Here is a 13,761-nt window from a genome sequence, read left to right as displayed (position 1 = left end):
CTAGGGATTAGTTGTCAGTTAAAAATCGAATTCTTCAGAAAAGACAAAAGTACCCTAGAGATGCAGTAATAGTCTTGAAGAACACCGAATAAGGAATTGTTATCAGGACCTGTGTGATATGTTTGAGGAACTCATCCTAAGAAAGAGATTGATTAATATTTTTTTAGGATGAGACTGTAGGTTTAACTAGTTGTCAGTTATCGTTTATTTCAAGTGTATTGAATGTACGTTCGTGGATTTACGGTATGATACTGGTGGTGCCGTGATGCTATTTTGATATGTATCTAATATTGTGCTTCTCTAACATTGGATCCACGCTACCTTCATTGTTTTTGTTTTTAACTGACTCTTTCAGAAATCAACAATTGGGATTTAGTTTTACCATTAAGTGGCATCAATTAGAGTTCCTGTTATATGTTACAATTGTGCATTGTAAGTAATTGGTAATTTTGCTATAATTTACGATTAATGAACATTAATGTATATTACGCTGTGCCTGGGTGTGTCCCGTGTCTCAAACTGAATAAAATGAAACAAAAATAATGAATTTGATCAGAGTTGGAGGATAAAATTTGCGAGGTGAGGCAGGGAGTAGGGTTTTTTTGAGGCAGCTTGGGTAACATGGAGGATATAAAGATCGTCTGCCAGTCCTTGAGTTGCACAGGATTCTGCACCTTCTTAACAGGGAAAAATGAGTATTCCTTCAATTTGTCAAGGAAGTGTTGCTGTTCAATGCATTATATTTATATGAAAGCAGGGAGTCCGTATATTTATGAAATAGCAAATTGAACCATGAAAATGGGAATCAAGTCGATTGCGGAGCCGTTGCTGAATGGAGTGGGCGAAACTGCAATGTATTGAATTTTGCACCATTTCAAGGATACTTTACCTGGTGATTCCTTTATATTCTTTTAAAACGACAAACATGATTAAACCAAGCTTCTAGATCATTTGGTAGCAAATAATTTAGAAGCATTATTTTACCGTGCTAACTTCTAAAAAAAAAAAAAAAAAACACACCTAAAATATATTTCAGGATTTTTTTTTATTATTATTATTATTTTTTTTTTTTTTTAATTTAACAAAAGTCGATCTAGCCTTACAATATCCCTGTTTTGATTGGGGATGTCTGCATTTTTTGTTTCCTACTTTTAGGGAGACAGCTTGTCTGCCGACATTAAGAAATGTTCTCTCAGAGTCAGTAACGTAATGATAACTTTACCGCAAAACAAAACAAAACAAAATAATATTTGGCAAGACAAGTCATATTTTCTAAACTGGAGGTGCTTTTTTGTTCTGCTTTTTATTATAATGTCTTGCTTACACCGTTTTTGGTACGAATAACTATTTAAAACAATATTAATAAATAAACTTTCATAACTTAAATAAATATTATTACCCTAAGATCTTACGACTCGGCCCAGTTAGGAGGTGTTGTGTAATGGATTCGAGGATATCTCATAACACTTTATTCCCTATATCAAATGGGAATCATTAATAAATTTACGTCACTAGTTTTGCGACATCCTGTTTTGTTTCCCCCTTAGCAGAACTTTTCTAATTGCTGCACATTGGTTATTTCTCTCTGTCTAACATCCAGGTCATTCAGGAACCTTTTGATATCTATACCAGAACTTCCTTGTCTAGATACTCGTTACTGTGTAGATGGTATGTAGATACCTTTGAGCCACGAAGCTCTTAATGAGTGACCACGAAACCCATTGTATTTGATACAGTAGCATGTCATTGCCAATGGCACAACTTGTCATTGAGAGGATATTAAACTGGGTGCATTGCCCATCTAGAATAACTGGCTAGTGTAACAGACGCCAGACATAACACACTAGAGCAGACTACTACGTCACATGGCTTACTGCCAACAACCTGTAGTAATGTGAAAATGCCGAAAAATACCAGGAGGATAGCATTGGGCTTGGTTAAATGATTACAAGCAAGAAAAGCATATGATCATCATTAAAAGATATTAAATAAATAACAATACTAATAATTGTAACTATATGTGAGTGTGTTTTATTAAGTAAATAAGTTTTCTGTCTAATACCTTTCATTTAAGCCTTGCACACATTTAAATGAAATTACGAACACATGAACTGAAAAGATTTGGTTGGAGTTTGTTCCAAAAAAAAAAAAAAAAAAAAAAATGACCTTTATTAGTAAAGATTAAAAAAAAAAAGTTAAATGGTGGTACTAAAAAGAGTAAAATACGATTGAAAAGCGTTATTAAAATGACCTTTTGAGGATACACAGGTGTATGAGTGCTCCGCTGAAGAAATCATGCGTGCGGTTCCCTTAGTCTCTGACAGTTTCCCTTTTTTTCGAATTTTAGTTTATTACTAAAAATGTTTTAAAATACGTTTTCTCAAAACAAAGTATTTTAAATACGAAAGTGATGTCTTAAAATACTTTTAAAATACAGAGCGATGTTTTAGCCATGAATTCAATCCCCAAATTTTAGCACTTAACCTAGCAGCAACTGACTGTGTATCCCCACATCGTGTTTTACAGGCCTAGATTCGATTTTCGTCTTCGGCTTAGAGTCGCTACCTTTCCGGGTCGTAGAATAGTAGAGAGAGAGTAAAATAAAATTCCCAGTTTGAGACGAATTGGTATGCTACTATATGCTTTTCGAATATGCAGCGAATATATACGAGGGTCGGGTATTTGTTTAATATAATTTATTAAACAAATACTGGGAAGCATATATACCTTGTTATCAATAATTTTTTTCCCGTTGTTCTTTAAATTCACATATGCACTGTAGTAAAAAGATGGACCGTGCTGTTGAGGTCAGCCTGTCAGTCTTTCTCAGCTCCTCATCACGTAAAAAGTGTTTTCCATGAAAGTATCTCTTCATATGTCCCAAATAGAAATAAATAAATAATATCAGACAGAGCCAAGCCCAGGCTATATGCAGGGTGAGGTTAAACTGACCATCCTATGTCCGCAATTTTGATCTGAATCATATGGATAGGGTGTGATCTGCCATTATTCATCTTACTTTTTTCTTTTCTTGAAAAAAAAAAAAAAAAAAAAAAAAAAAAAAAAAACAGTATGGAGCACCGAATTTTGGACATAACCAAGAGACGGAAAAACATGTGCATGAATTCGCCAACAAACCCAAGGTCTGTGACATCATTGAAAGAAAAAGCAATTAAAATGGAAATGGGCAGGTCACGTCAAGAACAACTGACGATAAGTGGACCAAACAAATTTTGGAATGGATACTGCTTGAATCTAAAATCCATCCCACCAAAGATGAGATGGATTAATGTGAAATTTAGTGATGTACAGTGGCAACAGAAAGCACACGATCGCATTTGCTGGAACGTTCAGGAGCTTTCATCCTGCAGTGGATCGACAACAGCTGAAGATTTTATATATATATATATATATCATCATAAACTTGGTCCGGCTTAGGTTTTTTAAGACCTGTTCCGTTGTAGCTCTTGGAGGGGGTTTTGTCTCGCCATCGTTGTCTTGGTCGACCAACATCTCTCTTGCCTGTAGGTTTGTAGTTAAAGGCTAATTTTGTGATCCGGTCTGGGTTCATTCTTTCTATGTGGCTGATCCATTTTTCCTGATACCGTTTTATGTCATTTACTATGTTATCTACTTTTAATTTCTCTCGGATATCTAAATTTCTTTGGTGTCTAGTCTTGTAAAGCCTAATAATGGTCTTAAAAATCTTATTTGTGCTGCTTCTAGTTTGTGTTCATATTTCTTATTTATGACCGAAGTCTCACAGCTGTAGAAGAGGGCTGGTTTTGAGGTGATGTTGTGCAGTCGTAATTTTGTTTCAGTTGTCGTTTGTTTTCTGAAGTGGCGTTTAATCGTTCAATTCATTTTATTATATTTTTGTAGTTTAGTATGTATGTCTTTCCCTTCATTTGATATTAAATTTCCCAAATAGGTGAAGTCAGGTATTTGTTCTATTATTTTTATCATCAGTAACAATTTTGACTCTTTGTATGTTTTTTCCACATAATCCCATTGATTTTGTTTTTGAAGTGGAGATTTTCATCTCGTACTTTTTACCTATTTTATTAAGTTCATCTGCTGCTATCATATATATATATATATATATATATATATATATACATATATATATATACATATATATATATATATAAACTTCACCATATTAAATTTCTGCCCGATTCGGATTATTATTTAATGATAACAATTTCTTCATCTGTCTGGAAAAATTGTTAACCTAGATTGCTAAGAAAATAACCTACGTCTAACGGGCAGTTAATGCGTTGTCTTCAGTTTTCGCATTGTTCGAAATAATAGTAGTAGTAGTAATCGAAGCATGTGATGCAAGAAAGCAAGCTTATGTAGTATCAGCCCAAAAAAAAAAAAAAAAAAAAAAAAAAAAAAAGCAAGCATTTCACCCATCCATTCCCTCTAAACGTGTGTCTAGTTCCTCCTTGAATTTATTTAAGCCATCAACTTCCACAACGACAGATGGAAGTTGATAATAAACACTAATATCCAGTGATGGAAGTTGATGTAATAAACTTATATTAGTGTTTATTGTCAAAATATGCAGTTTCTATGTGATTGACCTGTTACATCACCTCTTCAACCATATACTCGAGACTGGTATCACACCGACAATATGGAATGTCTACCATGCTTTACCAATCTCAAAAACTAATAAACCAAAAGATCCCAGAGACTACAGCGCAATCTCTATTTCCTGTGGACTACTAAAAGTGTCTGAAAACGATACAGTTCACCTTAGTCGATCACTACTTCAGTGGGCGTCCACAGCATCTTCATACTGTTTTCCTAGGAGGTCTACGCTTTCAACTCTCTTAATGACTAGCTGGGCAATCCAAAAAGTCCTTAACTCTTAAGAAATAACTTGAAATCTTATTCCTAGACATACAAGCAGCTTTTGACACACTCAGCACAACAGAGCTAGTTTAAATTTTGAAGCATTATTTCATAATCGAAAGTAATCTTCAAGCTATCCTCCATCAACTCCTCATCAACAGGCAAATCTTTATTAAATATGATCATAGATTGGAGAGGACCACCATGACCTCTGTCGGCATCCCACAAAGGGGAGTTCTTTCATTATGTTTTTTTGCCGCAGCACTAGAGCTCTTCCTTGCGAAGCACCCAAACTTCATTTCATACGCTGATGATCTTAAGATGCTGGTCACATCCGATGATCCCGCAAAAGCTGAGGCAGTAGCCTATGAAAATCAGGTAGTACTTTTTGAACTCCAGGATTATCTAGGACGTCTGGGACTTAAACTCAATCCTCAGAAAGCTCAGATGACTTTCACAAAAAAAGGAGAACTATTAATGAAATTATGTTCACAATAAATGGGACCGCCATTAAAAAGGTTCACTCCCACACGGATTTGGGGTTGAAGTGGGATGATGGGCTTACTTTCAAAGACCACCTCAGGATGGCCAGGCTGAAAACGCTAGCAGCGTACTAGGCAATCCGGCAGGAACTGGTCGGTCTTAGTCCTCGAGAGTTTCTTTTGGAATACGTCCGAAGAAATTTAATACCTGTACCGCTCTACGCTTCGCTACTCTGGTCAGGAGCTTCCTCTACTCAACTAAAGAGATTTCTGGGGGTTGAATATTGGCTCCTGAGATGGCTAAACAGGGAGAAGGGCTACCCTTTCACCATCTCTAGGAGCATGCTCTATGCAAACCTGGGCATGAAACCCTGCACAACATCTGTGCGGCCAAATGGATTCGGCTGACATCTGTGATGTTTCTGCAAACACTCGGACCTCACAACGAACCCGGTGCAGTTCAACACCATGTCTACAATCTTGTCTGCAAAATGTGCAATACCTTAGGTCAGCGTTCCCGGCAAATACGTTCGGAATGTATAACTGCCTGGGAATTGATGCCTCATCTTTTTGCAGCTCGAAGCGCTCTAGACAGAACATAATGAAAGAACTCTATAAACACGAACAAAATAAGCACTATGTGAAAAGAATTCCCTGCAAAGGCTTTCCTGAATTCACCGTTGTGTTTTTTATTGTTTGTTATTTATTTATTTTATTGTTTTATGTATTGATTTTTACTTTATTGTGTATTTTCAATCTGTTTTGATCTCTTGCAATTCCAATGAATGTAATCAACTGGAATTTGCATCATGCCGAACCAGGCTGTTCTATGGGTGCCCACTGATGTGGAAATAAAATGATATTATTAATAAAAATAATATTAGAGCTGGAGAATACAATATAGATACACGTACTAACATCTCGTGGCTTTGGTTGTAGCCAAATGCTGTCGCAAAACTGCGTTTGAACTAAAAATCCGTAGTTTCTAAACAAACAGTACTGTAATACTATCGTGATTTCAGATTGTCTAATAACGAATATTCCAATTTCCATTTGTTTTGAATAAAACTGAATTACATATATGTATCTTTAATCAGCGAACATTAATGTAACATAGATATTAAATATAATTATCCCAAATAAAAAAAAATCAGACTCTAAATCGCCTGGAAAGCAAAAAGCGAAAGATGGCACATTAGAGTACGTCCATCTTCAAAAGGTAATATAAACAATAGCAGTTTCCCGAATATAATAAAAGGGTAATTTTGTGCAAACTAGCTTTAGGGATACTGAACGTTCATCATTAGATTTAATCGTGGGAAACAAAACAAGAAACATCATTGAACTCAATATACGTTCTCTAACTTTTCTCTTCGTTTACATAAGTACTTGTCAGACATTCAAGCATCCAGTTTTATTGAAGGTGAGTTCAAAGTGACCTTCACTATGAACCTGCTTCTTACAGGTTACTTTCAGGTGTAGTGTTAGGGCATTCACCGGTATTATAATAAATGCTGATTTTGTTCTTTAATTGAAACTTTTATCTGTCATAGGAGGAATAAAGCTCATCCTTTGCTATTGTACGAGGGCTGTTTAATAAAGAATGATTATATATATATAAAATATTATTAGTATAAAATAGAGTAAGTAGATGTTTATGCATAGAAATAAACTAATAAAAATACGGTGTACCCTGGGAGCGATATACGTTGTGAACGAAGGGGGGAAGAAAGGAACCGGAAAAAATAATTGTAACGATTGAAAAGTAAACCAAATGAATTTTTGAAGAAACGACCAAGATGGAAATAGCATTGCAGAGTCTTTCATAATTTTTGTGTCTTCTTCAGAGGTCATCCACCAAAATCATGAAAAAGACAGCAATGCTTTTACTTCTGTTTCCGACATGCTCTGTATGTCAAAGGACTTTTGACCACGTGTACTTTGACATACAGAGCATGTCGGAAACAGAAGTAAGAGCATTGCTGTCTTTTTCATGATTTTGGTGGATGACCTCTGATGAAGACAAAAATTATGAAAGACTCTGCAATGCTATTTCCATCTTGGTCGTTTCTTCAAAAATTCATTTGGTTTACTTTTCAATCGTTACAATTATTTTTTCCCTGTTCCTTTCTCTCCCCCCCATCGTTCACAACGTATATCGTTTCCAGGGTACACCGTATTTTCATTAATTTATTTCTATGCATAAACATCTACTTACTCTATTTTATACTAATACTATTTTATATGTACATTATGGCTGTAGGGTACTTTTGCGAGAGCAGTGGCCCTGATCCATAATTCATGTTATTGTAATTCAGTCTTATCTAATCTTATCTAATCTAAATCTTAATTTTCTTCTCCCCTATAGCATATAACTTCTATTGCATTATTCTTGATGATTATATATATATATATATTTTTTTTTTTTTTTTTTTTACAACATACCTTTATTAACATCCATATTTGATGGTCCTTTTCAAAGTAGTTCCCATTTTATGAAATGCAGTTACTCCAATGTTTTTGCCATTCTTCTAAAATATGGGGGAACTGGCAGAGGCGGACTGGGTCGAAAATTCCCACCGGGGAAAACTTGTAGTGGCCTCATACTAGTGTTTATGGCCAAAATCACATCGGCCTTCCGCCCACAGAGGGTTCTCCCGGTAAGTCTTATCAAATATTTGCCCTCATATACAACCGATTGTGCATGTTTAACCTGTAACTACACACACTGCAAGGTAGCCGACCTTGACCCAGGTAGGTAGACAACGCCCCCACCCCACTCTTCCGGCCCATCTATCATTCCCAGAATTTTATATTTTGAGTGGAGTCTGAGAGACTCCTGTGTGTAGTTACAGGTTAAACTTGTCTGAGCATGCACTCACTTGTTTGTACAGTCCACTCAACCACAGACCCTATATAAGTAGCAAATCCCTTATGTGGTCACAGTCCTGTAAAAACCGTCGTGAGCTCTCATTGTGTGTTAGTTTTCTTTTAGTATGGCAACCAGAAAGCGTATAAACAGTCCCAACATTTGTTACATATGTGGTTGTTTTGTTCCTCTTGTATATTGCAGGTCCTCTCGTATATTCCAGTGATATCGCTGGTTTAATAAGTTCCTTAGAGCTTAGCATCATATGTTCCTAGTGAATGGAGGCTATTTATAGACACCTAAGACTAGTTTAAAAGGTATTCTCTTGTATAATGGAGATAAGTACACATCTGTGCCAGTTGCTCATTCAGTCTACTTAAAAGAAACTTATGACAATCTAAAGTTGCTTCTGGAGAAAATTAAATATCAAGATCATGAATGGCAATTATGTGGAGACTTAGAAGTGTTATGTATGTTGTTGGGGCAACAGGGTGGGTACACTAAAATGCCACGCTTTATTTGTGAATATGATAGCAGAGCGAAAGCGCTGCATTGGACAAAGAAGCAATGGCCTCAGAGGCACAATCTTACACCAGGGTCAAAAAATATTGTGCACGAAAGTTTGGTGAAGCCAGATAAAATACTTTTACCTTCCCTGCATATCAAGTTAGGCATAATGAAGCAATTTGTTAAAACATTGAATAAGGATGGCATCTGCTTTAAGTGCCTTTGCAGTAAATTTCCCGGTTTATCTAATGCAAAACTTAAGGAGGGTATCTTCATTGGTCCCCAAATTAGAAAATTAGTTTTAAACGGCGAGTTTGAAACTACTATGATTGACATTGAAAGGGAAGCCTGGATTGCTTTTAAAAGAGTAATGGAAAACTTTCTAGGAAATCATAAATCACAGGATTATGAGAAAATTGTTCAAAATATGCTCGAAAAGTTTCGCAATTTAGGTTGCAATATGAACATCAAAATTCACTTTTTGCATGCCCATCTTGATTTTTCCCCCCGAAAATCTTGCACAGTGAGCAAAGGACAAGGGGAGAGATTCCATCAGGACATAAAGAAAATGGAGCAGAGGTACCAGGGAAGGTGGAATACAAGCATGATGGCTGACTACTGCTGGTGTTTAAAAAGAGAGAAACCTGGCACTGTACATAAAAGAAACACGATTAAACGTTCTTTTCAAACAAAGAGACGAAGGTCTGATTAATGAAAGTTTCAGAATTTTGATTAATACTTGTTAGTATTTATGTATTTTTGATATATGAAAATGTAATCCTATCAATTTGTCATTGCTAAATACAATAAAGTTATATACTTTCGTAAAAAACAATACTTTTTTTATTTCTTAAATTGTGATGTATCTGGATGTGATAAAAAAAAATCTAAGTCATATTTGAAATCACAGCAACATATTTCGGCAGTAAGACCTATTGAAATTCCAATCCCAGTGAACAAAATTAAATTTGTAAACTAGTGTAATTAATGCAAGAGATGCGATTTGATACATGTATCTAATTAGGCTTACCTTAATTGTGTATTTTTTCTGTTTTCTCAATAAATAACAGATTTCCAGAATTTTCAGTAGTGAACTGAAAGAAAGCACTTCTGTTGACAGCCATTGGGAGTTTCACTTATGTGGGCTTAGTTGACAAAAGTACACGTTACTGAAATCGTGCTGGGCATCTGTGACCCTGTACATCTGGCTTGAGATTAAAACTCTTAACCTCAAGTGAAGTGCACAGGGTTAAGAGTTTTAAATATTTAATTTTTGATCAGTTCTTTTATTTTTTTTTACACAGCTCTCAGCCCAATAAAGTTAAATGATTCGTAAAAATTATAAAAAGTGGTAATAAGGTGCAATCCTGTTTTACTCAAAGTTTAATGCTAAACTATTTTCCAATGCCTCTAGTTTTCACTGCAGATTTACCATTTTTATATAAAATTTTTATCCCATAATAGGTCCTTGATCCAGTTTTCTAAAATTTAAAAGAGTAGATTTCTTTGTACTTTGTTATATGCTTTTTCATGAAGAACTCATCTTAAATAAAAGTTTTATGATATATTTTTATGACTCTCTATAATTTGTCTCAATGCAAATATTTGTTGGAATCCCCTGTTTGGCCTAAAATATATGATTGTTGGCCTAAAATCTGATTGTCCTTCTCTAGTGTTACATTTCAACACCAATTTTGCCCCTTTTGTCCTCTTCTCTGAGGTAACTGCAGAGATTTTACTTGGCACTCTTCTCCGTAGCCAGGTGGGAAGGAGCAGCAGTGCGTCGCAAATGCTTCTTGATTAGACTGGGGTTCGAGCCCATCACCACCGAATACGGAGGATGCGGAAAGGTCAGGGAATGACCACCGCATATTCCCTGAGCAATATGGCCTTAGTTGCTAATGCTCCTAAAAACCAAATAACAGACAAATTTGGCACTCTTAAGGAGGAGTGAGATGACCCTGTAATTTACACATTCAGTGTTATTTCCCTTTTTATATATTGGTACAATTAATGCCATGCTTCAGTCTCTTGGAACTTTGCCTTCAGAAAATAACCTCTGAATGTGATATAACAACCATCACACCATTTTTGCTCCAGCATTTGGCATTTTTATTAAGGGAAAGAGAAAGATATTTTAGAAGTATGGAATGAATACTTTGATTTTTAGATGAAAGAGCTGCAGACATGTGGGATTGATACCATGTGGACGCTGATAATGGGCAGGCAGCTCTGTACTTCAAACTTGTAAATGATATCCACAAGGATTTTGAAATGTCGAAATTGGCTTTGAATTATTATTATTATTAGCCATATGGTGCAATGAAGCCTAAGGTTTATGCTGCACCAGCCAAAAAAAAAAAAAAAAAATTCCCAAGTTACCCTGAGAGAGAGAGAGAGAGAGAGAGAGAGAGAATAAGAAGTATAAAGGAATCACCAAGAAAGAGAAGAATGATGATATCCAGCTCAGGACCCTGGGTGTGCCAAGCTCATACTCACTAGATGTGAGCCCCTGGGGTTGGTTGAGTTATTAGAATGTTTTCTCTGTAAAGTTTTTTTTCCAGCTTGTTTCATTAAACTTAATTTTTTGCTTTTAAAATTAACATGGAGTGCAGTGTTGTTTAATCTCATTAAACTTGTGACATCTTTATGCTTTAATTACAGTGTTTTTAAATATAAATATAAAATTTAAATTGAAATTTAATTTTAAATATAGCTTATACAAAATTCTAGTATATTGTAATTATCCTTTTCTCCAAATTTTCCTAACATGTCTGTAGATGTAACTGTTATTTCCTATTCTTCTATTTAAGCTTTCAAGCAGTACTATTACAACCATTCTACTAATATTAAATGGTGTGCCCTTGTGAATTTTAAGTATATCCAATCAAAAGTTTAAGATAGCTAAGTCTTGTTTATGAAAGCTCCTTTATTAGTTGCAATTTTTTAAAAAAATTATTCATAATTTTTTTGTTTTTTTAATAAGCACAGCTAACAATTTTTAAGTGTATTTTGGATCTTTTTCTTCTTCTTTTAACAGTTGTGAAATATGGAATCCAATAGACCATAACTGTAAGATTTCAAATATTTTAATTAGCATCTTAATTCGGAAACATTTGCATAGCTGAATATTTGCAGCCAGACTTTGAGTTAGTAAATTCATATAGAATTAATATTCAGAGTTGTATATTTTTTATAGAATTATATTATTTATATGAATAACAAAATGAAAATGATAGAGAAAGGAAATGTTTGATCTGATTATGTTTTATTTTTTTGATTAGTATTTGCAGCAAGGGAAATAAGGCCATAAGTCATCAGTATATTCTGATTAAAAATTGCACGTATTCCATGTTGGCTAGCCTGTTTGCTGTTTGGAAAACTTGAGCAATCCTTACCCAAAGTCAACTAACTGAGCAATATGTGAAAACTTCCATCTACACTGAAGGGATTTAACCTTTTTTCTTGCGGTGTGAAAGAATAGTGATTATAAATGCTGTGTGTTAGTTGTGAAGGAAGATCAGAATAAGATACTAAAAATTAAATTCACTGGAATTTTACAGATGAAACATGGATGACAGTTATTTCTGAGATGTTAGCCTACTGTAGATAGTATCATTTACATCACTAACGACCTTAAACAAGTGACCAAGAAACTGATTATTTATTTTTTTTTAGCACTTTTCACATGTGAACACACTGTCAGTTAGCAGTTATAGTGAAGTGAAAAATATAATATTAATATTAAGACAATATTATTAATAAATATTAATCTTTAAAAAAATTTAATAAATATTAATATTTATTAAGACAAGAAAGCAAGCTTATACAGCATCAGCAAAAAAAAAAAAAAAAAAAAAAAGCCAACACTTCACATTCGCCTATCTATCCCACCTAGTAGTTTATCCAGTTCTTCCTTGAATTTATTCCAGTTGGAATAAACTCCAAAACACCAGATGGGCTCAACTACTATCTGGCTGAAAGAAAATTCCTTCACATTCAACCTGCAACCATCCTTCCTCAATCTGAATTTAGGCCTCGTTATGTGAAATCCTTCATATGACGGAGGAAGGATTTCATCAGCATGGTGCTTGCTCAATCTATTCAAGGTCTTAATTACCACAATCAGATTTCCTTTCAGGTGTCTTATCTCTAGATGCTGCAATTTGTAAAACTGAAGCCTTTTCTGATATGGGTATCCCCTCTTTCTTCCCTCATCAATCTTGTTGCTCTTCTCAGCACCCATTCTGACAGATCCAAACCCCTCCAAAAATAAGGCTTTCAGACCTGCAGCATTCAAAATGTAGCCTAACCATTGCCTTATACAAAGGGATAATCACCTCTCTATACCTGCTGGCAAAATTCTTGTATATCATTGAAAAAAAAAAAAAAAAACTCAATGAGCTGTCCTGGCAGCCTGTCTGCACTGCCCCGAGGACTTCGTATCTGACTGCACAATTAACCCTAGGTCGTTTTCATTCTTTACTGCCCTGAGTGTGGTATCACACAGCTGATACATTAATCTGGGATTGCTGCTCCCCATATGAAGTTTTTTTCTGCATTTTTCAATATTAAACCTCACTTATGGCATCTCCATCCCAAAAGCTTCAAAACCCATCTGCCTAATTTGTCTAGATCTCATTGCAGTAGCATAGCCTCATTACTGTGATTAACTACCCTGCCAACCTTTGTATCATCTGTAAACTTAAGACATTAAGCCTTGATATGTCTTCATCAATATTATTAATAAATATAAAATAACAATGGGTCCAGCAGTGAACTCTGGGAGACTGTTAATCACATTGGTCCAAGAAGAGTAGTGTCCATTGATAACCACTCTGTCTTCTTCCATTCAGTCATCCCTTTATTCATAGCAGCAACTTGCCCAAGCCACACTACTTCAACCCACATAGCAGCCCCTTATGAGCAACAGTATCAAAAGCTTTTCTGAAATCTGTACATGAAGCCAAAAAAACTTTGTATTAAGTCCCCCTGCCACCATGTCACACTATCCAATCAGATTGTCCAGAAAAGACTGAC

At 35.1% G+C, this 13,761-nt stretch overlaps 1 protein-coding gene across 1 annotated transcript in view; it reads right to left on the bottom strand.

The window, feature by feature from the left end:
- Positions 1–4,780: 4,780 nt before the first annotated feature.
- The window catches only part of LOC150078203 (uncharacterized), an 82,368-nt gene continuing 73,387 nt past the window's right edge, over positions 4,781–13,761 (bottom strand). Inside the window, exon 9 of the mRNA XM_090384489.1 lies at positions 4,781–4,878. Coding sequence (XP_090240615.1) covers positions 4,781–4,878 — 98 coding nt within the window. The remainder of the gene's footprint in view (positions 4,879–13,761) is intronic.

Source organism: Mastigoproctus giganteus, chromosome 11, assembly GCF_048544385.1.
Source record: "Mastigoproctus giganteus isolate SK-2022 chromosome 11, ASM4854438v1, whole genome shotgun sequence".
NCBI lineage: Eukaryota > Metazoa > Arthropoda > Arachnida > Uropygi > Thelyphonidae > Mastigoproctus > Mastigoproctus giganteus.
The sequence above is the reverse complement of the archived record's forward strand: the minus strand, read 5'-3'. Positions and strand labels throughout refer to the sequence as shown.